General features: G+C 44.6%; 2 protein-coding genes across 9 annotated transcripts in view; one reads left to right on the top strand and one right to left on the bottom strand.

Moving 5' to 3' along the window:
- ITGB4 (integrin subunit beta 4) overlaps positions 1-5,564 on the top strand; it is a 93,576-nt gene extending 88,012 nt beyond the window's left edge. For all 8 annotated transcript variants that reach the window (XM_078386024.1, XM_078386025.1, XM_078386023.1 and 5 more), the window contains 2 exons: positions 416-532; positions 2,265-5,564. In XM_078386024.1, the coding sequence (XP_078242150.1) occupies positions 416-532; positions 2,265-2,410 (263 nt within the window). In that variant the 3' untranslated portion in view covers positions 2,411-5,564. The remainder of the gene's footprint in view (positions 1-415; positions 533-2,264) is intronic.
- An 8,873-nt stretch (positions 5,565-14,437) lies between these two features.
- On the bottom strand, positions 14,438-23,979 carry GALK1 (galactokinase 1). The gene is made up of 8 exons (XM_020805124.3): positions 23,660-23,979; positions 19,552-19,741; positions 18,722-18,841; positions 18,043-18,178; positions 17,359-17,540; positions 16,831-16,981; positions 15,924-16,086; positions 14,438-15,171 (listed from the first exon to the last, which is right to left on the bottom strand). The coding sequence occupies exons 1-8, from the start codon at positions 23,825-23,827 to the stop codon at positions 15,097-15,099; spliced, it is 1,185 nt and encodes a 394-aa protein (XP_020660783.3). The 5' UTR covers positions 23,828-23,979; the 3' UTR covers positions 14,438-15,096.
- Positions 23,980-24,909: the final 930 nt, after the last annotated feature.

Below are 24,909 nucleotides of genomic sequence, written 5' to 3'. Positions count from 1 at the left end.
AAATAGATTTTGCATCTGTGTTAAAATAAACAGCCCAGTAAAATACCTTGCTTCTGATTTTTTTAAGTGCTTCCTGCCCCCCCCAAAATCACACTTCCAATTGCATTGTGTAGCCAGAGTTTTTAAAGTTGATTTTATTTACAAAAAAACACCTATTCAATACTTATATTGCCAGTGTGACCGAGCCCTAAGGTTTGAAAGGTATCTACACAATACAAGTGACTTGGTTGTAATATAAACCAATTGCTAGAGTATTCAAAAAGCTGTGTTGGAAGATAACTTTCTCCTTAAATAGTAGCCTTTTCTCTTTTCTCGCTAACATTTTTTTCTGAGCCCATTTTTAATGCCTTCTGATAGAACAGGGATCAAAGAAAAGCTGAATGTAAAAGAATAATTCCCTGTCTTTCTGGTTCAGGTGCCTTCTCTCAGTTTGGAACACAGCAGTTCACCAGAGAAGAGGTTTTCAATCTCCCTACAGAGTATAGCACGCTTACCAGACTCACTCCGTCTTCACTGGATCCTTCTTATGCAGGTAAACAGGTGACCGCATTACTGAAAACTGGAGAAAATAGCACAGGTTTGAGACACACACACACACACACACACACACACACACACACACCGATTGATTACATAACTCAGTGGTAAATGTTATTCAGCTCAGAGTCTGTTCCCTCCACTATCCATAGCTTTTCCTCTCCACCAGAGAATCTCCTACTTTTTAAAATTTAGAATCTTTTTGGATTGATTCAAGTATGTGGTTACTTGAATCAAAGCAGAAAGGGAAGATGAGGTTGGGCATGCACAGATTCAAAACACCTACTCACCTTCATCCTGGCCTCTTCCCTTTTACTTCACTAAGGTATGAGCACGCACATGCACAGTGCATGCTCGCAGCCGCTGATCTTTTCCTCCTTCCAGGAGGAAGCTTTCAATTTTTAATTCCCATCCCCCTCCACAAACATTCAGCACATCAGCATTGCCTTAGTTAACTTTAAAAAAAAGCTTTGCAGAAGTTTTTAATTTTCCAATATCATTAAGTGGCTAAACTGTCTAAGTTATTTAAAGATATTGGGAAATTGAAATTGATAGGAAATTTAAAGCACCAAGTTCCACTTTGATTTGATCCCAGTGATTTCGCATGCTGGAAATGAATGAAAGTGGAGTGATCCTACCCATGCCTTTAAAAGAGCAGCTCTTGAGAGGTAGCCAGAAAGGTCCAGGTACAAACATTCTGGGGATGGACTGATTCACTCTAGCACTTACAGATCACGGCCAAGGGTAATGAAACAGCCCATTCTCATAGCAAATCAAACAGTGGGACTAATGCCAGTGTAGTCACCCCCTCTGTCCCTCTAGTAACTACACCATACTGGCTTTCTTTATGCAAAATGGGCCATCTGATTTTGGCACACAGAGGAAATCACACAAGTGCTTGCACCTGCATTGGGGGTGGGGTGGGGGAATCAAACAACGTAAACATTTATTTCCTTTCATGAGACCCTAAATCTGCTGCATGAAGCAACTGGCTCACTTCACCTAATGGTAGAGCTGGCTCTGGTCCTGCCACTTTGAGTTCTTTAGACAAAAGCAGCCCATAATGCCAGCTCAAGTTCAGAACAGCTCAAACAAGTGGTAGTCTGAAATAGATCATGGTTGTGTTATTTGTACCTGCTAGTGATAACTATTGGTAAGAGAAGTGTTAATGTTAATTTAGATCCATTAGGTTCTGACTAGAGATGTGCACTTTGTATTCATATCCAGAACCAGCCTGATCCACTTAACAGGCTCCTTGGCACGTACGCATCCAGTGGCGACATCAATTGTGGGACGTAGTCCCACCAGTGCTTCCTCACCTCTCTCCGCAGCTGACTGCTCCGCAGACTTGTCTCCCTGCCTCCTCGCTGGAGTGGTCAGCTACGGAGAGAGGTGGGGGGGCCCCAGTAGGACTATGCCTATGATTGGCATATTGTTGTTGCTGCTAGTGGTAAATGGACCAGGCTGTTTCTAGGGGCAGACTGGACAGCAGTGGCAGCTGTGCTGCCGCACTTCATATTCATATCCCCTGGATACGAATACAAAGTGCACATCTCTAGTTCTGATCCTAAACCCTAAGAAGCATCACAGTTATCAGCTAATGCAGCTAATGAACCTTGCTCCTGGTTGTGCAAAATGGACATGGTCTCTGCAGCTAGCTCTGCACACCTGTATAAAAATGTGGGAGCCAATAATGTAAGTGTTGTTTTTGTCCTTTCTTGTTCCAGATGGTATGGTGATGACCACTCAGCGAGTGGAGAGTGGCAGCACACTCACCAAGCAGGTTACCAAAGAATTTGTCTCCAGAACCATGATGTCGAACAGCAGTGGGACCTTCTCCAGGCAGGCAGAGAGGCAGTTCTATGACGCCTGAGTCAGGAGGAAAGCTGCCAAGGGGACGCTTGGGTTTTGAAAGGGGGTGATTGTCAAGTAGGCCTGTGCTTTGGTCACTTTCCAGGCTGGAGCACCTGGTGCCCACTGCCAGGCACAAGCACTAAAAGCACTGGATGGGGCTTTTGCAATACCAGTGGTTGGAAGTTATGTGCAGCCGCGATTGTAACCCAGGATATTACAAGCAGGGATTTTAGCCACATGTTTGGATATCAAGGGCTGTTGGTTACTTTTCTTTGGAGCCAAGCTCCTCCTATTTCTTACTTAGCTTGGCTGCTCTCCCATTTAACTGCACAGAACTGGATTTATTTTTTCAATTCCCATCCTTTGCCATAACTTTTCTGGTTGTGTCATTTATTTTGATCTCTTCCCAGTTGTTCAGGCACATCTCCTCCCTAGCCACATTGTTAGTGCCACCCAGAAATCACTGTCACACTCCATGGCAGGGAAGGGGAGGTTTTTTTTTATGTTTTACATCTTCCTGTAGAGTAACTTTTGCGAAGCAGGGAAGAAAATTGTTTTCAGAATCTTTCCCAATATCTGTGTATAAGCTCCCCTGCTGCTAAGGGTAGTACAGAATGGTAACCAATGAGTACGTTAATGTCCATAACCCTCTGTCATGCTTCATGGTGTAAGGCTGCTTAAAATACTGTATAGTTTGGCTCATACAAATATTCTGTTTGGGGTTGTTGGCTTTCTCTCCCTATCCTTTTGGGGGTCAGTTCCTTTACAGCAGTAAACATTTGACACAGCATTAATAACAAGTGAATGCCATTGCTAGAATAAGCGCTTAAAATGGAGTTTTAGTTCATTTTAAGGAAATATTTTGAGTGCTTCCAAAAAAAGTCTTGAAACTGCCTCACTCATACAATTTTATGATAGATGTTATTATCTTCCATTCATAACCCTCATAGGTCTTCCACTACCACTTCTTCCATCATTTTTCTTGCCGTAGAAAATCCACTAAAGAGAGACAGGTATAGCTGGATAATGGCTTCTGATTGCCAGTGCTAGGAGAATATTAAGCCAAAATTAACATTATAGTGTAGCGTTTATATTTACTTTATTGGACTATTAATCTTCCTCATTGACCAACCATAGCAAGGTCTGCTCATATTTGTCTGCTCGTCCTGCTTACTCGCCAATGGCAGCACTTTAATTGCAAGCATATTAATTGCGCCTCTTAAGCGTTCACAAATACTCGATCTGAATGTGAGTGCAAATGGAGGGTTCTAGCCTGCTTCCTCACCATCACTCTCTTTACAAGTACTGTAGAGCAAAAGCCTCTCCTACACAAGGCACCTCTCTACAAGGGAGTGGATTCTGGAGAGTCAGAGTTACTGATCCCATGGGAAGAGTCTACATGGAGCAAAACTTTCCCTCTTCAGGTGGTCTCACTCTGTGCGAAGAGAGGATTAGGCAGGGGGCTGGGTTTGAACTCTGCCTGAATAGGGCTCCTCTCATTCAGGGCTTATATAATACAAATACGACATGCTTTTGCACATACATTGTACCAAGGGTAGGAAACCAGATGCAGGTGTTTATGATCACAATTCCCATAATCTCCTACTAAGGCTTCCAGGGGCTTTTATCCAAAACATTCTACAGAATTGCTTCTGGTTACCAGCTCTTGATACATGAATCAGGCATAACATGGCATTCTCCCAAGGCAGCACAACTGTGAGTATTTAAACACAACCCACACTCCCACTACCTTTTATTGCCTAAGCAGACCCAGTCTGGAGGGCAGAAACAATCCTTGTCCAAAACTAATGGAAGAGACATCAACAGGACTGGGGAGTGCCTATCTAAAGCATCAAAACAGGTAACCATGTGAAACTGGAAGCAGGGGCAAAGCAAGAGTTATGGGGAATCCCAGCTAGAAACCAAAGACGCACCAGACCGCACCTGCCATTATTGCAGCCATTTGATTCTCTGTTGCTAATCCATCATGTTCTTCCTAGAAAAATGTTTTGCTTCTGTATGTGTCTTTATGTGTATGCAAATTTAACAAAGGTCAGTTGGCATAATCTCCCAGTCTTTTGTACCAGTATTTTCCCTCCTCGATAAAAGCAATCCTAAGAAAACTCACACACACTGAATTGTCTTAAGGCCCTGATACCTACACTCTGTGTTTTACAGCTTTCGAACAATCTGAATTTCCCACTTCGCATGACTGTGCCCATAAAACAGTGGGTTTCCAATCAGCCTGAAGGTTCCTCATAATGCAAGTGAGGTCTTTTCAGAGACAGCTTGCCCATTAGTGCCAGTCTTCACATACAACAAGGCCCAACTGGCATTGCCAGTGCCACGACTGAACTAAACGTGCACCCTAAAAGATATACCAGACTCACTTCCTTGCTCTGGCAGAAGCTTTGACTTTCCTGAGCAGAGGAGACTAGGTGGACAGTTTAAAAAGCCACTAGCATCACCACTAGTATGGGGATTCTGAATTAAAATGGAAGAAACAGAGCTTGCTTTTATAATTCCAGATTGTGGGTGCTGTTTCCTTCTATCTGAGATACCAAGCTGAGTCCCTTGAAATTGCATGTTGGGTGTTACTACGTATTCATTTGCAATGACAGAATAGGTGCATAAAATTCCCTGGACCATTTTTCCAAAGGGAAAGGTTGGAGGAGGGGTGATATTGGTGTATGTGAGGGGAGGGAAGAGGGAGGGAGGGAGGGAAGGGGGAGAAACCAAGTTTTTTTCATGGCTTCTTTATATCCAATCCTGGATACAGCATTTTACTGGAAAAGGTGACACGAGGCATCAGAACTTAGACTACATCCTTGTGTGAAGTCATTTTGCTATAGTGCCTTTCACTCAAGAAGCACCACAGGCTTTACTTAATGTTAACCAAAGAGCCCATTTAAGGTGATGGATGGGCCAGTTTTCAGCAGCACCTGATACTAATGCAGGTTCTAATACAAGTTTTTAAAGGATTGTATTTTCAGTCATGTAATGGGAGAAACAGGATAAAGTATAGATTACATTTTTGTGGCCTATTATGGTTTACAAAGGTTGATGGGATCTAATATATGTGCAGTTGTGAATAATGGAATTGTCTGACAGCTGGTGTTCTGGATCAGATGGCTTTCTATTGCACTTAATAAACATTGCTGTTTATTATCTCAGCTGTTTTGTTTTGTTTTTAATTCCAAGTGTCTAGTGTAAAAGCGGCTGTTTGACAAGACTAGGGCACACCACCTAGCAATCTCAGAAAGCTAAACCATGGCTAGCTCTATAGAAGACTGCCCCGTCACAGAGTCCTCTGCTGGTAGGAGCCCAGTGCCAGACCAAGTACTGCCCTGAAACCCAGTAGTTACATGCTCCAAGATACAATGGAAGACTGGAGTTAGCAGGCAAAAGTTTCAGGGCTACTTTCATCACAAGCTACAAATAGAGCAATCCATGGGAAGGACCTAATTGCTGTGTGCAGGGGGCAGGGGAGTCTTTCTAGCTGGAATGAATGTTAGAAGCTCAAAAGCATGATCCTGATAGCCCAGGCTACATGCACTTTCTGTGCTGAAGATACAACTTTAGCAGCACAGATAGTGTTATCTTTTTAAAATCTTTTTAAAATTTTGTGTGTCTGTGTCTGTGTCTGTGTCTGTGTGTCTGTGTGTGTCGGGGGGGGCAGAAGAAATGACCAGGTAACATGGTGGTGTGGCTTTAGCCATGTGCTGAGTCCCACAAACAGCTGGGCCCACGCTTGAACTTTGCTTCTTCTTGCATTCTGTCTTGTGGATGAAATATTCTGTATAATAGGGTTCCACACCAAGGCTTCTTCTTCAGAAACCCTCTCATATTACTTAAAATTTGGTGCAGTGGTGAATTTAAAAGTGAAGGTGCTCAGCCTGACAGTCCTTGTGGCCAACCCCCCACCTGCTAGAAGGCCCAAAATTGCAGGCAGCTGGATCGATCCATATTGAAGAACAGTCTTTTTTTTGTAAAGATAATGGCTCTTAATTGTTCATTCAAGACTAAACCACCCTCAAATATTTTCAACAATATACTACTGCTGGAAAAACGCATTTCTCTGTCAGTTACTGTGTAGACTGCAAATAAACTCAGAGAGGAGAGGGGGTGTGAGGGGAGACAGCAGAAGATGGCACCATCCTTGTCATTCCAGGATTCCTGGTGCTTTGGCCCGACAAACCCTGGCTGCACTACAGCTCTGCTTGCAGTGAAGAGTCCTTCTAATTCAAGGTGAAGGAGAAATTCCAAATGAGTAGGTCAGAATCATCAACTGCTCATTAAACCATTTAACACAAATCATTTTTAGTGCAGTGTTAATAATCTTTGGCGCCTCCATAGGCCAAGCTAATAGCAGAAAAAAACTTGAGGTGTCCAAGAGGAAAACAGTTCATCCCTCGGTGAAGTAAGTAGGGTGGGGAGTGACCAAGACCCCCCCTCCTGCCTAAGGATGACAGGCACACACCACCTTGGTGTGTAAAGATAAAGTGTTCCCATGGTTCTAGGGACTTGGCCTTTGTGATATGGCAACTGCCAAACTTCAGTTCCTGAAAGCTAGGACAGAAAAGGGGAACGTCCCCAGTGGAAAAGAGGCATCTCTGAGCTATCCAGTCAGGTAAAGGTAAAGGTAAAGGTTCCCCTTGACAATTTTTGTCCAGTCGTGTTCAACTCTAGGGGGCAGTGCTCATCCCCGTTTCCAAGCCATAGAGCCAGCGTTTTGTCCGAAGACACATGGCCAGTGCGACTTAGACACAGAACGCTGTTACCTTCCCACCGAGGTGGTCCCTATTTATCTACTTGCATTTGCATGCTTCAAACTGCTAGATTGGCGGGAGCTGGGACAAGCGACGGGCACTCATTCCGTCGCGTGGATTCGATCTTATGACTGCTTGGTCTTCTGACCCTACAGTTAAATTGGTCCAAATACTCCTTTCCAGAACTTCTTCCTAAAAATCGTCGTAAGAAAAGCTACCTTGGCAAAATGCAAGTGCCTGTTTGGTGACGCTTGCTGAACTTGTCAGGCGTTGCCCAACTGGTTGCCCTGCAGATCTGGGCCAAGGAAGCCTCCTCACTTTTAAAAGGCCACTGAGGTTACTGCAGTGGGCTGTGGTGCCAAATCGGACTGGTGAAATGTTGTGATCCATGGGGGTTGTTGTAGGCTTTCCATGACTTAGACAAGGTAGACCTAGAAGCCTTTTGTTTGGAGTGCAAAGGATTTAAAAGCTGCAGCTCTGCCGTGTGTCCGAGCTAGGATGCTAGTGTACTATGCGCACCAGTTTAGACACACTCTCTGTTGACTGGAGGGCTGTAGGTAGAAGCTCACCAGAGGAGTAAACCGCTGGAGCCTTTGAAAGAGAGAGAGATGAACCTTCGGATAAAGGCAGAGAGTTTAACCAAGTCATCCCCTCCTGGCAGCAAAGGAGAAATTCACAGTTTCTGGTCGCCACCGAAGTCCTGACACCAGCAGGACTTTGAGGGAGAGCAGTCGCAGAAACATTGGCTTGATGGATTTGAGAGGAGACTCAATTAGTGATGTGATGTTTCTGTGCGGGTTCCAGGATGGGATGCACTGGACCAAGGGTGGGTTCAGCAGTGCAGACCCTCTTATGCAAGAATGTGATGCAAAAGCTTGGACAATACAGAAAAGAGGGTAGAGGTTTGCCTGCAGGAGTGTATTTGGTTCCAGGCTGGTGCTGAGACCTGCTTAGGAGAAAAGGAAGAGTTCTTTGTGCTTGCATGCTGCCTGTCTCGCCTCCTGAGCCAACATTGCCTGAGGAAGGCCTTCTAAGTCGCCTCACAGCTGCAGAGCACATGCTGCTTCCTGGAAGAGACTGATGGCCAAACTAAAGTATGTTTAGCACATTTTTAGAAGACGTGTTCCCTCAGATGGAGAAAGACTTGTCAGTTTTTGTGACGTGTGCCATGACGTCACCTGCCTGTCTTGGCTAAGGCTGGAGTTTCCTGGCCTATGGCAAGGCAGGAGGTGGGTCTTATAGGGGTGGAGCTTGTGTATATAAGGGGGGTGTACAGTGAGAGAGGGGGTTGTTGAGGGTTGTTGTTGGGGAGTGAGAGAGTGAGAGGGTAAGGTATAGGTTAGGTAACTGTGTGTAAAGTAATAAAGAACTGTGCAGGGTGAAGGTCTGATAAATATAATATAACAAGTGATTCATTTACCCAGTGATTTACATTTTATTTTTGTATACAATAAAACATCATTTTTATTTTTAAATCCACAATAAAGTCTGAGGTGTCAGGTTTATGTGTGGTTGGTGGCAGCGAAGTACTGTGTGTGAGTGTGTGAAGGATCGTGGCCTGTCATCTCTTGTGGTGACGTAGGAGGAGGTGGCAGTCGCGACAAAACTGGTGCCAGCGTGTGGGATACGAGTTGTCCAGTTGCCCAGTTGCCCAGAAAAGCCTTGGCTAGTGTGACCAGAGCAAAAGGATTTCAGTTAGGAGCACCTGAAGTGGGGTGTGGGTAACTCTCTAGGATTTGTCTCCAGGGGGGAGCAGATCTAGTAGAGAGGCACCTAAACTTCAGAGTGAGGGAACTGACTTATGAGCTCTAGAAGGTCCATTTTGTGAGGGAGATTGGCCCAAAATAGGAGGCTGTTGTGACTTGGTCTGAGAGTCCAGAGTTGGGAGAACTCTGAAGGGACAGACAGACCAAGGGCAGCGAAGATTTGGGATCTCTCTAGTGAACTACAGAACCTGAGAGAGGGTGAAGCTGTGGTGGATTTTGAAGTAGAGCCAAGGGCAGAAAATTAAAGTAGCTCTAAATCTGGCAAGAGGCCCAGTGAAGGGGCAGAAGCCATTAGAGACTACAGTAACAAGCCTAGCCATATCTGTTGATATACCCTGTTAGAGAGTGTCAGACCTTAGCACAGAAAAGAAAAAAAAAAAGTGACGTTTTAAACAGAGGCTTGAAAATAGAAAAGAGCCTTCTGTGTGATTAAAATGCCTCTCACGCGCAGTCAAATGGCAGAAGTGAGTGAACAAAGAGACCAAGCAATGTCAGACTGGTCTGGGGATGAGTCAAATGGTGAGGGAAGAGTGGCCTCAGTGCAGGAAGGAGCTATTGGTGAACAGTTATCAGAAATTAAGAAAATTCAATTAGCCCAGGCACATGAATTTCAAATGAGACAAATAGAAAAGGAGGAAAGAATAGAAAGGGAAAGAATTGCCCTAGAGAAAGAGAAAATGGAATTAGAGAGGGAGCGTATGGCGTTTGAATTAAGAAAATTGGAAATGATGAATCAGAACAATAATAATAATAGGGAAAATGAGGGGAGCCAATTATCAAAAGCAGATTTGAAGAAATTTCCTACATATAAACAGGGGGATTGTCCTGAAAACTTCCTTAAAATCTTTGAACGTAGTTGTGCTGATTTTTCTGTGAGGGAAACAGAGAAAATGATAATTTTGAGGTCTCTCCTGAGTGGAAAAATGGCTGATGTGTATGCTGACATGCCAGTTGAGCTCAGTAAAGATTATTCAGAGTTCAAAAAAATGGTTTATAATCGATTTGGCATTAATTCAGAACATCTGAGGTTGAAGTTCAGAAAACTTACAAAAAAATCAGATGAATCTTATACCCAACTTGGTTTTAACCTAGAAAAGTGTTTGGATCGGTGGCTTGAACAGGAGAATGTAAAAACCTTTCAGGAATTGAAAAATGTTGTGGGCCTGGAGCAGTTTTATTCCTTACTCCATGGGGAACTTAAATTTTTAGTTCAAGAACGAAAACCAACTGATGTTAGAAACGCTGCTCAAATAGCTGATTTTATTTCTCAAATAAGGGGTCCTAGTTGTTATGAGGGGAGAAGTGTGAGGAAAACATGGGACCCAAAGTTCTCTAAAGAACAAGCACAGAGACAGACTAAAGTAGGCGGCCATTTTAGTGAAAAGCCCTCAGAACAGGGCCAGCACAGTAAACAAGTTTTGGAGGGAAAAGAGAAACTTGAGAGATTTGATGGGAAAAGCTCATGGGGGGAGAGAATCTGCTTCATTTGCAAAAAGAAAGGCCACATTGCTTCACAATGTTTTAATACAAGGCAGAATAAAGAAATTCCACCTCAGAAAGTTAATGTAAAAGAAGCAAAGGCTGTATTTTGTGTTCAGAGTAAACCTCAAGCTTCTTTTAGTGATAGCTCTGTTGTCATGGAGACCCAGGCAGAGGCAGTTAGGAGCTCTGAATTGGATACATTGAAGGAGCTACCTCTCGCTGAAGTTGTCCATTGCTATTACATACAGACCAATGCTGCTTTACTGGAATCTGCTGGGGACAGGATAAAAGTTTTTGAAAATGACTATTCAGCTTTGAGAGACACCTGTTCTGAAATTTCCATATGCCACTCAGACATAGCACCACAAAGTTGTATGATTACTGACCAGACTCTATCTGTGAAAGGGATTGGGTCAGAACTAGTTTCACTACCTGTAGCTGATTTGAAAATTGAATATCAAGGTTGGAAGGGACTGTGGAGAGTGGGGGTGTCTTCTGAGATCCCTACCCCTTTTCTTATTGGTAATGACTTAAAAAAGCATGTCAAGAGTGCCCTAGTGGTAACACGTGCACAATCAGTACAAAGTGAAGCCAGTAGTGGGAATGACTCTCAAGAGCCAGAGAAATTTGTACCACAACCTGAGGCATTCTCAGTTGAAATACCTCAGAAAAGCCTCTTTGTCAAGGAACAAACAGCAGATCCCACCTTAAAAGATTGTTTTGCAAAGGTGACTGATAAAGATTTATCACCTGAGTGCCCTGAACGTTTTATTATCAAGGGTGGTTTACTGTATAGGGAAAAACTGAACAATATTTCAAAAGGGGGGCCTGAAGTTAAGAGACAGAGATTTATTTTAACTATAGAGACCCAGACTGTGGCAGAAGCCTTAGTGAATTACAGGAGTAGGATGGGTTTTCCTTCTGAGACAATCACAGACTTAGGAACCTCTCATACATCCAAACTTATGAAAAGGTTAGGCAGGGGGGTCATTCACATAAATGCCCTGAAGCCTTATTACAGAGAGACCATCCATGTGCAGTTTGCAATAAAAGAGGCTGATAAGGAGGAACATGGGTTGCCCTTCGGGGAAGGGAGGGGCCCACAAAAGTTCAATACACAAAAGGTGCAGATCAGCCCTGCTCTATCCAGAGAACAGCAGAATAGTTGCAGAGCGCTGGTTACAAAACCTCAAGAAGTGTTCTCAAACAAACCTGGTGTTGACAAGGGAATGCTACCCAGGACTGACACAGGGAATGCTTCTCAATCTGTAACCCCTTATAGAGTAACAGGGCCATATGTAGAAAAAGTTAGGAAGGAACTGGATGAAATGTTAAAGGATCAGATTATTGTACCTTCTTCTAGTGCTTGGTCAGCCCCGATAGTTTTGGTGGACAAGCCGGACGGCAGTGTGAGGTTCTGCGTTGATTACAGAAAGCTAAACGCAGTAACCAAACCTGATGCATATCCTATGCCCAGGCTTGATGACCTCTTAGAAACCATTGGGGGGTGTAGGTACATCTCCTGCTTAGACCTAGTTAAAGGTTTTTGGCAGGTGAGAATTGATCCTCAGGACCAAGAGAAAACCGCATTTTGCAGTCCATTTGGCCTGTTTGAGTTCCGGGTCCTCAGTTTTGGCCTGAGAAACTCACCAGCAACGTTTCAAAGGCTCATGGACCATACTCTGAAAGGGCTTAGTGACTTCACAGTAGCTTATATCGATGACATAGGGGTCTTTAGCAACACCTGGCAAGATCACCTACATCATCTAGAGTTAGTGCTACAAAGGTTGAAAGATGCTGGCTTAACTGTTAAAGCTAGTAAGTGTCAGCTAGGTAACTCAGAGATGAAGTATCTAGGTCACATAGTGGGAGGAGGCCTAATCAAACCTTTAGAGGCCAAGGTAGAAGCAATCGTGAATTGGCCCAGACCTACCACTAAAAAGAAAGTGAGGTCCTTTCTAGGTCTGGCAGGGTATTACAGAAGGTTTATACCCGGTTTCAGTGAGATTGCTGCGCCTCTATCAGACCTGACAAAGAAGCAGAGCAGCAACAGCGTTTCCTGGTCGGAAGAGTGCGAGATGGCGTTTGGACGGCTGAAAGATGCTCTAACCAACCATCCAGTGCTGCATGCTCCTGACTTCAACAGAGAGTTCATCATCTACACAGATGCGTCTAATGCCGGTGTGGGAGCGGTACTGTGCCAACAGGATGACAGCGGAGACCAACATCCAGTGGCGTACCTGAGTAAGAAGTTGCTTCCCAGGGAGAAGAATCTTTCTACCATCGAGAAAGAATGTTTGGCGATCATCTTTGCGATCCGGAAGCTGAAGGCTTACATCTGGGGTCGACATTTTACCTTGTGCACTGATCACTCACCTCTATCGTGGTTGCGGACTATGAAATCACAGAACAGTAAACTGATGAGGTGGGCGCTTCTTTTGCAGGACTATGATTTCGAGGTTAAGGTGGTCAGAGGGACTATAAACTGTGTGGCTGACGCCTTATCCAGAAGACCGGAAGACGACATCTAAAGGACTTATGGACTCTGTGTATAGTATATGGCATTGTAAAGTGTTTGGAAAGTTATGTATTGTGTTTGATAAATGTTTTACATTGCATGTTTTTATTTACCTGTATAGAGGAAGTGTAAGTATATCTGTGGTTGTGTTAAAGTGTGTAATAAATGTAATGCTGTGTGTTTGTTGCAGTTGTTTTGGGGAAAAAGCACCTTAGCTTTCCCCCACAAAACAACTTATTAAAGGGGGAAGGTATGTGACGTGTGCCATGACGTCACCTGCCTGTCTTGGCTAAGGCTGGAGTTTCCTGGCCTATGGCAAGGCAGGAGGTGGGTCTTATAGGGGTGGAGCTTGTGTATATAAGGGGGGTGTACAGTGAGAGAGGGGGTTGTTGAGGGTTGTTGTTGGGGAGTGAGAGAGTGAGAGGGTAAGGTATAGGTTAGGTAACTGTGTGTAAAGTAATAAAGAACTGTGCAGGGTGAAGGTCTGATAAATATAATATAACAAGTGATTCATTTACCCAGTGATTTACATTTTATTTTTGTATACAATAAAACATCATTTTTATTTTTAAATCCACAATAAAGTCTGAGGTGTCAGGTTTATGTGTGGTTGGTGGCAGCGAAGTACTGTGTGTGAGTGTGTGAAGGATCGTGGCCTGTCATCTCTTGTGGTGACGTAGGAGGAGGTGGCAGTCGCGACAGTTTTCCTTACCTTCATAGCTTGCATCTAGCATGTTTTGTTTCAACCCTGTGATCTAACTAGGGCTAGGCAATGGAAGCCAACATGGGCTTAATCTGCAAATTTGATCGCTGAGACATGCATCTCTGAAGAAGGCAAGTCAGTTTTAAGGAATACCCACCTTCCTTAATGTGTAATCTATCCTTAAGATTTTAATCACCACTTCTTGATAGCCTAGGGCACAATGTGCTGCGTTCCCAACAGCCAGGCAAATAAGTGAAGCTTCTTGACTATTGCTTTACTATTTATTATTGACTCAAGGTACTTATTTCCCTTTTTTTCTGTCCAAGAGGGCTCCCAAAGCAGTGTACAATAATTCATGCCTTTACATTCTTCAGGAGAAGAATCATTGCTTCTACTTGCGATGAAGAACCAAAAAAAAAAAAAAAAAAGGTCTGATTTTGGTTCATGAAATAGTAAAGCAGGCAGGAGCAGCAGGTAAGCCATGGGCCACCGATTCACCTTCTTCAGGGACTGAGAGACCACTTTTTTCCACTGTTACATAAATTAACAGAATATGATGGAAATTTGAAAAGGTGCATTGTAAAGAGATGAGGAATATGGAAGGATCCCTCTATATCTCCCCCCAACACCTTTTAAATTGAGTTGTAAAGAAAAAGGAAAGAATTTGAAGTTTTAAAGCCAGGGTGGGGGATCTTTAACCCTCCAGATATTTTGGCCTGCAACTTCTGTCATCTCCCACCCAGTGTGGTCAACCATAAAGGACTGTGAGAGTGGCAGGCAAGAACATCAAGGTCTAGGTTTCTGTGCACATGTTACAAAGCAGAATTTTACTTTAATTGGAAAAGAAGTTGCTGAGCCAAGAGGCACAGAAGAATCGCAGAGAGCTATCTCCATTCTGGCCAAAGGAAAGATTAAAATGGTGGTGGAGCCAAAGGTTACCAATACTTACTGGACTAAGAACAAGGGTCATGGGATCCCAGCCTACCAGGTGGTGACAGGCCCAAAACTCATGGTTTTGGTTTCCCCCTTTTTAGCAAATTTTTTACAATCCCTTTTAGCTGAGAAATTTGGTTAGTAGTAGTATTTCCTTTATGTCAGGAACCAGAAATGGTAATGAGATGACTACAAACCACTATTGTCATGTAGTGCGATCATCAACTTTTCCATGAATATCTGCCTCTTTTCTGAAAAATACCACAGTAAAATAGGCCTTCTCTGGCAGAAAGTGGAAAGCAGATCCTGTCAGACTGCTATATAAAAACAGAAAGAAATTAATGTTTCATCAGTTGTGCTGATTTTTCTTTCAAAAATGACACAGATTAAAGATTATTTCCTTTTGTATAAAAAAAGTTGAAGTCTTTGTTCCAAGAGCTGAAAAATCAAATAAGCTGGCTCAGATCTTTGCGCCTTCCCTTCTCCCTCATAAACAGAGCAGAGGCAAATCTTTGTAGAGAGTGGAAGTCCTTCTCAAGGCAGGAGATGAACTTTAGCTCCATCAGATGGTTTTGTAAAATAAAAAGTTGCTGTCCCACTGTATTTTTCCTAGTGGGGAAAAGAATCATTAGGATTTGGAGGCATCTGGATAAATAAACAATGTTGAACATATTCAAGAAACAAATTTCCAAGCTCAGAAACCCGTATGATCAGGATTAGACATGGGGATGAATTAAAAAGATGAATTGCAAAAATCATGAAATATCACTGATTTGTCTGCTTCCATTTACAGCCAATGGTTATGCCAGACACTGGAGTCCAAAACATCCAGCCTCCCAAATTTCCCTCACCCAAGTCTAAATACTGGAACTACCCCACACAGACACACCCCATGTCAGAACAAATATGGGGAAAGAATCCAGGCAAAGCTTAACCTAGTAAAAGCTATATAAGGCATAACAAACTAAGGTAGATTGGGTTCTCTGGGTAGATCTCGGGGTCACTTGCAGTAGACCTGACAGGGTTTTCTAACTCAACAACAGTAGCACTATCACCTGACAGTTAAAGATTACTGAAATGAAGATAGTTTTGAGAATAGCCCAGAATGAATACTATCGTGAACTTGCCTCTGTTGCTGAAATATGCCTTTCTGGACTTGTCATGTGGTCAGAGGCACTCTCTCCTTCCTGCTCAGCTTATCTCTATCCCCTGAGCCCCTTTTCTATAACTGGTCCCAAATGGCAGATCTCAGGGTTCCAGTTAAAAAAAAAAAGGGGGGGGAGTAGATCTACCAAGCAGCAAGTCTGTGTTTCCCTGCCAAGTACTTCTTTGACCATTATCAGCACATTCCCCCCACCTACCTTGATGTGTTTTAGAACGTCCGCAGCTGCTCTAGATTCCAGTAGAGTAACGGTGCAACCTCCAAACCCTCCACCAGTCATTCTGCTGCCATAAACGCCAGGGATCTCCATGGCAGCAGAAACCAGCTCATCTAATTCCGGACAGCTTACTTCGTAGTCATCCCTGGGGAGTGGAGAGGAACAGGGATTCACCCCTGGGTATGACGGCCATAACTGGCAAGCAAAAGTGAGTGATGATTTGTTTCAGCCAAAGCTAGGCCATCTTTAGGAACTTCAATACCTCAGAATCAAAATACGCCAGCAATGAAACACCGTTACACAAGCGGCAACATTCCCGGGATGTATTAACAGATGCTGCATACAAGAGATGCAATGGAAGCAGTTATTAACGCTTTGCCAGCAATAGGTCCAATTGAGTTGCTATTATTATGCTTCTGTGATCGCTGACTTTTTAATTAACCATACAACGCTTATAAGATTGTTATGCCCAAGTCCTGTCCTCCCTCCAAGCAAGGAAAAAATGTGCCTTTAAAACCTGGGTAAAGGATCTTTGGCCCTCCAGATGTTCTGGACCATAAGTAAGTTTCATCATCTCTTACCAACCATGCTGGCTGGAGCTTCTGAGAACTGAAAACTAAACCACTTAGGGAGCCAGATGTCCCTCACTCCCAATCTACTAGAATTCCCTATGGGCACTGAGCATACACGCCACTGAGAAACCGAAGCCACTATGGCTTGCAAGCATGTATACACAGAGCAAACTGTATGCAAGTAGGGCTGTTACACAAAACAACTTACATACTGAAATCCAGAGTGATGTATGGAAAAAAAATCATCTGATTCTCTAGCCTTATTTTTAAAACATAGAATACAAAGGGGAAAAAGACCCTCCGGGGTGTCAGCTCACCGTAAGGAATTGTGACTCTCCACCATCAGCTGCCCAAACCTCCGATAGTCCCTAGACTGCAGTGCCTCGGCTGCCCTGAGAGTGCGTTCTATCTCCCCAATGACATGCCTGGCTCGCCTGTAGACCTCCTCACTCAAGCGGCCCTTCGCATCTAGGGAGAAAAAGCAACATTCAGTGGGGCAAGCAAGCCCCATTGTCCAACCACAGCCTGAGAACAGGGCAAGTTCAGCTCTTGGATGTTCTTGGACTACAAATCACATCACCGCTCCCAATTGTCTCCGTTGGCTACAGCAGATGGGAGCTGCCATCCAGCAACTTCTGAAGGGTCTCCGTTGGCCACTCCTACTTTGGAAAAAGCTGTGGTGGGATCTTAAATCTGGAACTTTCGGTATGATGATGATCCCAAGACGAGAGTAGTCCTTATCCCAGTCCTATCCCACTTGCCCAGACAGCAAAAGGCTATATTTTAAGGAGTGCAGAAAGCAAGAGGCAGAAACTTGTCTGCCATCTTTTCTGAACAGTATTTACCCTCCAAGTCTGCCATACTGGCTTCTCTGAGGCTCACTTTCCCAAGGCCTTTCGCTGCCTCTTCACACTGACGCCGACGTGTGGGGTACTCACTGCCCGTCAAGATGTGCCGTACGTTGGAGTCGATGACCAAAACCGCAACATTGGAGTCAGTCCAGGGCACCAGGCGCACCTCCAATGACCTGGAATCACAAGTGGACAGGAAGCAAAGATACAAGGCTTTCGCACCTTAAAGCTTCATCTGAGATGCTGAAGTCTGTCGGGACATTTCATCCTTACATAGTTTCAGATACTCTATGAAGATGCTTTTGCTCTTTAGTTCTCTACCAAGGAAAAGAGTTCAGACAACCCTCCCACTTGGATATAGCTCTAAATTTGCCCCTAACTCCAGATGTCATCATCAAAATCAGAGCCTCTTTTAAGGACCTGTCTGAAGCCAGGTTCGCATCAATTAAGGCAAATAGTTAACATCCAGGTAAGTTTTCTTACGGTGCAATCCAGATGCACCATCTGAAACACAGAAGTATTTAAAGCAAGGTGGATAATAAAAGGGGAAGGATCGGCCATAACTTCTAAGACAGCATTTCTGCCATGTGCGCTGCCAGCCAGATGATCCCAAGGGCTCCAGCGCAGAAGATGCCTGCACGGATGGAAGACACCACAAGGCCGCAGTAACATCCTGACCTGCAGTCTATCAACAAGGCATGGCCTTCCTTCCCCATCACAGAGATGAACTGGTCCATAATTCCACAAGGCATCATTGCAAAGGTGTGCTCAGCTTTCTGGCATACTAGTGCCTTAGAAACCAGATCCTGGCCATCTGCACCAAAGAAGAGAGACATGCACAGGCAAAGAAGCAATGGGCAAAGGTTCTGCCTTCTCCTCTCCTTGCTATTTCAGCCCCCAGAGCCTGAAGCAAGAATACCAGCTGAAGATCCCCCAATCTCCTTTCAATAGCAACCAGTTAAGAGACTGAAAAGAAAGAACGCAGAGACTGACCCCCCCCAAGAGGGTCAGGTGGTTTGTCTCTATGGTCCAGTATGGCCTACTCTGGCTGGCAGCAGCTTTCTAAGAGCAGGTAGCTCACGGCCCTCCAGAACACACATCTCCCCTAGCTGGCATGTTGGCCCCACGTTTCCCATCCTCTGTTTCCCATCCTCCGTTCTAATATCTGAGGCAAAGAAAGGCCTTCCCCCACGCTTGCTGCCTGGTTCTTTAGAAATGTAGAGCTCAAACGTAGCACCATCTGCAGGCAAAGTAGGTGTGCTCCAACCCTGAGTGACAGCCCCTCCTGGCTCCACTCACCAAACACGGCTAGTAGGCAAAAGTGGTCACAGCCTGCAGCCAGAGCGGTGATTCTTACCTGGACACAGCTGCTGCAGGAAGGTGTACGTGGCCACTTCCAAGGAAGCCGAACTTGAGAGACCCCCGCCTAGAGGAACATTACTAGCTATGACTGCATTCAGTCCTGGGAGTGGGCCAGCTACAGAGGGACAGGACAACAACAGGAAGGAAACAACACCCAGGTTTCAGAATAAGACTACAAACAAATAAAAAAAAATTGTTTTAAGAAAGTAAAAGTTTCTAAGAGTACCATGTACTACTGATGATCTGTCACCTGCTGAAAGAGAAGAGGGTGCCACTTAAATCAATGGAAAAGAGAACCCATTTTTAAGAGCTGACCACAAATGTAAGTGTGAGTAGGGAAGTCTTTCTAAAAGCCTGCAAAAAAAACCACCCACATGAAATTTAGGATAACATTTTCGTCTGTTTCGCATATTGCAGCCTTTCAGATGCTGGATCGAGGGCTCCCAATATCCTTTCATGTTCACAATGTAGCTTAGAGCATCTCCTTCTTTTCAAAATTGAAATACTGTAAACCACGACTAAATAACTAAACAACAACAACAAACCCACCGCCAAAGCACATTCCAAAAACATTGTCCAAATGTTCCTGAAACTTTAAAAACAGTATCTTAGATGTCACAGTGATACTCCTGCACCATCACAGAATCTTCAGATAGGCTACTCTGAATCTGACACCTATAACCCCTATTCCATCTCACATCACCATTCAGTGGCGGAGGTGAGGTTTCAAACTGTTCAGTCATGTAGTATCATGGCAGCCACACTTCATCCCATACCCGCCAAGAAATGGAGCAACCCCAGTGTCTGGCTGCCCTCAGAGCCTACCTGGGTAATGATGGATAACCCCCTTCACATAGTTAGCCCAGCGTGGTTCTCCTGGCTCCAAAACACCTCCTGCCCCTGGAACTGAAAAGGTCACCCTTTTAGGTTCTTCCGCTTCCTCCGCAGTCGTAACAATGGATATTATGCCATCTTCCCTTGGGCTTCCAACTAGCACCGTTCTCATTTCTAATGCCTGGTGAAAGAGACAGTAATTGAATTCCACAGAAGAGAAAAGGGATTGATTGATTGATTGATTATTTATTTATTTATTCATTCATTCATTCATTCATTCATTCATTCATTTAACTTATATGCCGCCCACTCTATCCAAAGGTCTCTGGACAGCTTGCAACAATTAAAATTCAATAAAAAAATTAAATGATTAAAATACAATTAAAATTGCCATGCAAGAGACATGTTTCAAATGGCATTTTCCACCGCGGTTTAACATTTCTTTTCAAGTATGCCATTTGCTTCCTAAGCTTAATGTCTTTATATTATATTACCTATTTTTTCTTAATACTTCTGTATTGTACCTCTGTACTGTATTTATTGCCTTTCATTATGTTAGCCTCCCCAGCTGGTATGTAAATAGACTATGCTATTGTGTGCATAAAATAAAATACTGTATACACAGATAAACGCAGAGAGTGATCAGGGGTGTGTTTGAAGTTAGAACAGCAGAAACATGTATCATCCCTATTTATTATTTGCTATATTTATCTATAACAAGAGGAGGCTTGTCTGGATGCAGTACCACACCACTGTTTATACAGCTGCCACAGCGAAAGCAGAAATAGCCATGACAATGTCCAACACGTGGGAGAAACGACAACAAAAGGAAAAATATTCATATCCTGCTTTCTTCCCAATGAGCTCAAAGTGGCATATATGGCTTTCCTACCTGTAAGGTAAACTAGGTGGACAAAGCATAGTTCCCCGAAGGCCACCTAGGGAGCTTCCCAGCTCAATAAGAGCCTGGATCTCATTGGTTTCAGTCCAACACTCTGTTACGTCTCACTGGCTCTTGGTCCTGTGGGACCATTTGCCTTAAAAATAGTATCAGTTTAAGGAAGTCGGGTATCCCTTTTCGCAGCAAGATGCTGGAAAATCAGGGTTTCTCAAGTGCTGTCACTGGAGACGTCTTCCACAGTTATCCTCTGGTTTGCTGTACAGGCACAAATGGGAAATGTCTCACTTGTGGCTATGAAGTACCTGCTAAGAACAGGCCTGCTCTGTGGCATCATGTGGAACTACAGCTAAGGGCCAGTACTTGTGCATCTCATGTGGAGATGTAAATCCGTCCGATCTTGAAATATGGATTCAAAAGGACCTTACCATTAGGACTTGTAATCTATGACCAATGTCATTTGAAAGGCAAGCCAAGGACCTGTCTCTTTGCATTTGATTTTCTTCCCTGCATCATTCCATTTCACTGGAGTGGACATTTTGAACACACTTGAGGGGAAAATGCACATTTCTTGGTTCTATGTTGCAACAGGGCTTCCTGACCTTACTCACATGTTTCTACACTACGACTGCATTCCGGAACTGTTACTTCAGAGAAAATCGCACTGAACGTATTGCACAAGAAACAGTCTGACTGCAATATACATGCAATAAAATAATAAAGACTCATAATAAGAGATCACAGAGAAATTATTTGCAACAGTCATAATATGCACATTGAAATTCTCAATGTAAACTGAAACTAAAAAATTAGCTACTGCACTGTTTTCTGTAGTCAAAAATGGGACAAATGAATATTATTACTGAGTTGTATCCCACTGAGTCTGTTCAAGAGTGGAATGTATCGGGGGAACAACTCCACCAGACACATCTGGGACCCTCCAAAGCAAATCTGGAAAGTCATGGAGGATGCAGGGAAGAGGGAAAGGAAGAGAAAATTCTGGCAGTTGAGAGAAAGCTCCCTCACAGTGTATTTTACTTTCAAAATACATGATTACAGCCCACTGACCCTAAGCAGCTTACAAGCTAAAGTTCAGCACAGGAGAAACAACAGAGGCAGGAGAGAATCTGTGACCACAGATGGTTAAAAGGGGGGGGGGGTGTTTTTTCTGTTGGATACATTTAACATTTAAAAGCTTGAGTTTACTATGACGGAGATGGTGAACTTGAAGCTCTCCAGATGTTACTAAGCTGCAAGGCAGTGAGCAGAGTCAATGGAGATGGATAATGGAAGTTGCAGCCAAACATCTGCAGGGTGAAAAGGACTGAACAGACACCATTGCACTTTGGGCATATCATGAAAAGACGAGATACTCTGGAAAAGACAATAGTGCTAGGAAAAGAAGAAGGTGGCAGGAAAAAAAGGAAGACATAACACAAAATAGATTAAGCTAACAAAGGAATCTGTAGGATCTGAGTAAAGTTCTTAAGGACAATACAAGTTGCAGTAGGGTATAAGATATGTGAGACATGATGAAGTAGTCACAGAAAAGGTAAATTTTGAACAAGGATTTGAAGGACTCAGAGGAGGGATGCTTGGGTATTTGAAAATGTTTTCCCGTTCCATCAGGCAGAATCCTACAATCACAGGCCAAAGCTCCATTGCTTCACATGAGTCAAATCATAACTTTCGATTTGTTCCTCCCTGGTTAACAAACTGTCCCTGCTGCAGTTGTTGAGGGAACATGCTCATGCTAGCTTGGTTGCATGCAAAAAACAACATACACCCCAAAAATTGTGATGGGGAACTTTGTTTACCAGCAATGAAGATATCAAAAATTTTATTTGACCCATGCTAAGCAGCAGCATTAATGAGCTGGAAGGACTCATGAATTCAATGACCCATTGAGTCCAACCCTGGCCAAAGCAGGAAATCCACAGCATCCCTGACAGATGGCCATCTAATCTCTCCTTGAGAGCCTACAATGAAGGAGAGCAAACACTCTCCAGGGCAGTTCATTCCATCGCCCAACAGCCCTTACTGTCAAGAAATTCTTCCTAAAGTTTAAGCAAAATCTCCCTCTCTGTAATTTGAATCTATTACTGTACATTGTGTCCTTCCCTCTGGAGCAACAGAAAACCAGCTTGCCACATCTTCCATGTGGCAGCCCTTCAAATATTTGAAGATGGCTATCACTGGGCCTCTGAGTCTTCTCTTCCCCCAGCTAAGCATGCCCGGCTCTCTCCAATGTTCCTCACAGGCCTTGGTTTCCAGACCTTTAAGCATCCCATAAAACGTCTTAGTTGTGAAGATCCCACAAGCCTCTCTTGTTTTACTCCACCAGTACTACAGACAAACAGGTTATCCTATCAATAATCTAGATTCTAGACTACTGTTCTGGCTCAGAGGGAATTTGGCTCCTTTCCAGTGATTAACCCTTTCAAAACACTTCCCCACACAGTGATAAAAGATTTTGCAACAAACAATTTAAATCCAAAGCACAGCTATTCTGTTGTCACTCTGTCAGGGAACCACTTCCCTGCTGGACACTGTGTCCAACAGGGGAGGACAAAGTAAGGGGGCTGCCATGATCACCCAAAAACAGCTTCAGGAAAGCGGACAGGCTTAGTGTGTGTGTGTGGGGGGGTAGCCAACTCCTGTACCTTTTGGCTGTGTGGGTGGGGATGACTGGAATAATCCTTCATGCCATCAAACGGTGTTTCACTCAAACAGGCAACAACCCCATGGACATCTTCTAGGAAATGCATTTGGGAATCCCACTTTTTGCATGTGTGAACAGCACCCTCTGCAACCAACACAACTGAAGTGTCTGCTCACAGCAGCTGAGCCCACAGGAGGCAAGGGATGTGATCTTTGAGAGTACTGGATGAAGTCCTGCGGTAAAATCACAACTAGAGAAGGACCACTGGATCAGAGAAGCCTGGCTGAGGCAGTGCCTTCAGACGTTCCATCGACTCAATGGGCCTACTCTAGTTCAGGCAACCTCTGGAGAGCTTCCGCCCATAACACTGGATGGCGCAGCGCCGGGCAGCTTTTATTCCCTTGCAGGCGCTTCCACAGACTCTACGAGGGAAACCGGGGATTTGGGAGAAGGGTGGCCGCCAGAGGGGCTGGAAGAGCAGGTCTAATCCGGAGCGAACTCCCGCCTTTCGGCCCGCCGCCGCCGCCGCCGCCTCTCACCATAGGCAGGACGAAGCCCTGATTGTAATCGGTGTGCTCCCCGATCAGGTTCACCCTCCCTGGCGCCGACACCGCGATCGTCGGATCCGCCCCTCCGAAAGCCCTTCGGTACCCCTCCCGGGCGGTGGCCAGCAGCGACGCCAGGTCGGCCACTCTCGCCCCGTCCATGCTTCGGATCGGCAGGAAGCGGCGGCGGCGGCGGCAGCGGCGGCGGCGGCAGCTGGGGACCCGGCGCTGAGGGCCGGCGACTGGAAGAGAGCCGGCCTGTCCCCTCCGGTAGCAGCGCGATCGGGTGGATGTCACTACACCACCCGCGTTCTGACGAGCTCCTCCTCCCCACACGTGTCTCTCCCCAGCTGGCCTCTCGCTTCCTGTCCTGGGAAAACGGAGACCTGCCGTCCTGCCCGTCCAGTTCCTGAAAATGTCCTCTAAGGGGCGCCAGCCTTCCTTCCCTCGCCGCTTCCTCGGCTCCTCCGCCCTTCTGCGCGGTGTCTGCCTCCCAGCTGCTCCTTAAATACGACGCTGCAACCACTAGCCCTGTCTGCCCCTGGCTCCGTGGCCCCGTGTTCTGAGAGGTCAGGGAGAAACAACATCAACATGGAAAGAAGAAGAAGTCGTCAAAAGCGTTGTGGCGCTTTAAAGACTAAAGACTGTTACATTTTAATGTGAGCTTTGGTGGACAGGTCCATTCCTTCAGGCAACTTGTCCACGGAATTTCCGATTAAAATACAGCAATTAGTCTTTAAGGTGCCACAACGCTTTTGACGACTTCTTTTTTCCATTTTTGTTTTCCCCTGACATGCTAGCAGAGACCAACAGGGCGACCGCTTCTGAAACTACATGTTCTGACAATTGACATTAACCCAGGAGTACTAAATACTTTTCTAGGTATCGAGGACTTTAAAAGGGGTTTGCTTATGTTCCCCCCCCCAGGCGGTGCCCTGGGACTGTGCAGCGGGCCCAAGGCCACACAGGCTGGCTCTTCTGCTGAGAGACACAGTCTGGAACAGAACTCCCACCTCCCTACCCAACAAGCTCACAAAATATTAAGGACTGATCAATCAAAATATTATCATCCACATTTTCGGACCACACAAACACTTTTATTTTATACATGTATTCAATCCTTTTTTAAGAAAAAAGAATAAATCTCATATTCTAAGAACTTTTCCTTAATCAGACAACAACACACCTTCCCCCATGCTGTGGCTCTCCAGATTATGTTGGACTACAACATGTCCCATAATCCT

The sequence above is a fragment of the Pogona vitticeps genome, chromosome 2 (genome assembly GCF_051106095.1).
Source record: "Pogona vitticeps strain Pit_001003342236 chromosome 2, PviZW2.1, whole genome shotgun sequence".
Taxonomy (NCBI): domain Eukaryota; kingdom Metazoa; phylum Chordata; class Lepidosauria; order Squamata; family Agamidae; genus Pogona; species Pogona vitticeps.
Note: the sequence above shows the minus strand (reverse complement) of the source record. Positions and strands in the feature narration are given on the sequence as shown.

Coding starts and splice junctions, on each gene's coding strand:
- GALK1 (XM_020805124.3), bottom strand. CDS start 23,827: ATGGACGGGGCGAGAGTGGCCGACCTGGCGTCGCTGCTGGCCACCGCC. Junction 18,179..18,721: donor CCTGCAGCAGCTGTGTCCAG/GTAAGAATCACC, acceptor TCTTTGGTGCAG/ATGGCCAGGATCTGGTTTCT. Junction 16,087..16,830: donor GAGAGTCACAATTCCTTACG/GTGAGCTGACAC, acceptor TCCACTCCCCAG/GGATGACTACGAAGTAAGCT.